Raw genomic sequence first — 1,149 nt, forward strand, 5'->3', positions numbered from 1 at the left:
TATATATATATATATATATATATACATATATATATATATACATACATACATACATAGACACGTATATATCATTAACTCAAAGCCTCAGTTCACCGCTACTCCGGTGACCTCTGGTGACCTCTGCCACTCTTCTGTGAACTGACTTTCTCTGGCGCTCTGATCTCTGATCAGCAAACATCAGCTGATCCTGAGCCAGTGACACGGCGCCCTCTGTTATCAGCCCTGCTCCATTAACATATTATGTAAAGCTGAGTGCTGGAGGTCAGAGTGGAAGATACAAATGTTTTCCATTAAAAATTAACTAAAAAGCCTCCCAGAAATATACCGTAATTTCCGGACTATAAGCCGCCACTTTTTTTCACACACTTTGAACCGTGCTGCTTAAACAATGACGCGGCTAATTTATGGATTTTCATGCGTTAGCAAAGGTCACACCGCTAGCGATCAATGACTTATCTGGTGGGCTACTGTGTGTCTGTAACCAGCAGCGTATGTCTGTCTGTGTGTCTGTAGCCCAGGAGCTAACGTTAGCGTCGGCCCTGGAGCGGATCACTGAGTACACACCTGGATACTTTTGATTCCAGCCCTGCAGTAGAAGTTCTTGATGTCTATGTCGATCTCCGTGTTCCCCACAAAGCTAGGAGTAAACAGAGAGACGGGAGACTTCAGACTGAATCCATGGGTCTGCAGCGCCACGGTCAACAACTACTGACCACAGGAGGCAGCAGCGGACCAGCAGCGGACCAGCAGCGCCTGCGTCTCCGTGGACCATGTGACATTAGCAGTGGCGGGCGAAGGCAACACTGATACCTGATTTGAAGGTCCATGATCACCTGCCTCTTGTCCACGTTCTCAGTATAAACTTTGACCCCGTTGACCCTCAGGGGCTGCAATGAGACCAGACCAGTGAGCAGAGACAAAACGTGTGTGTTCGTGTGTAGCCCCCACCTCCTCCTGCCCCTCCCCCTCCCCCCGTACTGCTGTCGTCACCTTGTTGCCCATGTCGATCTTGCTGAAGCAGAAGGAGCTGAGGTAAGGGTTGGCGTTCTTCACCGCCGGCTCGATGGTTTCTCTGAACAGCTTGTCCACGAACTGGCAGATGAACGGCCACATCTGCTTCACCGTCTGTGGGGAGGACAGTCGGGTGGA

General features: G+C 49.8%; 1 protein-coding gene across 2 annotated transcripts in view; it reads right to left on the reverse strand.

Annotated features, from left to right (window-relative positions):
• Positions 1 to 1,149, reverse strand: part of esyt2a (extended synaptotagmin-like protein 2a) — a 22,159-nt gene that overhangs the window by 17,556 nt on the left and 3,454 nt on the right. For both annotated transcript variants that reach the window (XM_008334966.3, XM_025066327.1), the window contains exons 5-7: positions 991 to 1,125; positions 811 to 887; positions 565 to 637 (exon numbers count right to left, since the gene is read on the reverse strand). In XM_008334966.3, coding sequence (XP_008333188.1) covers positions 565 to 637; positions 811 to 887; positions 991 to 1,125 — 285 coding nt within the window. The remainder of the gene's footprint in view (positions 1 to 564; positions 638 to 810; positions 888 to 990; positions 1,126 to 1,149) is intronic.

The sequence above is a fragment of the Cynoglossus semilaevis genome, chromosome 20 (assembly GCF_000523025.1).
Source record: "Cynoglossus semilaevis isolate Cse_v1.0 chromosome 20, Cse_v1.0, whole genome shotgun sequence".
In the NCBI taxonomy this organism is placed as follows: domain Eukaryota; kingdom Metazoa; phylum Chordata; class Actinopteri; order Pleuronectiformes; family Cynoglossidae; genus Cynoglossus; species Cynoglossus semilaevis.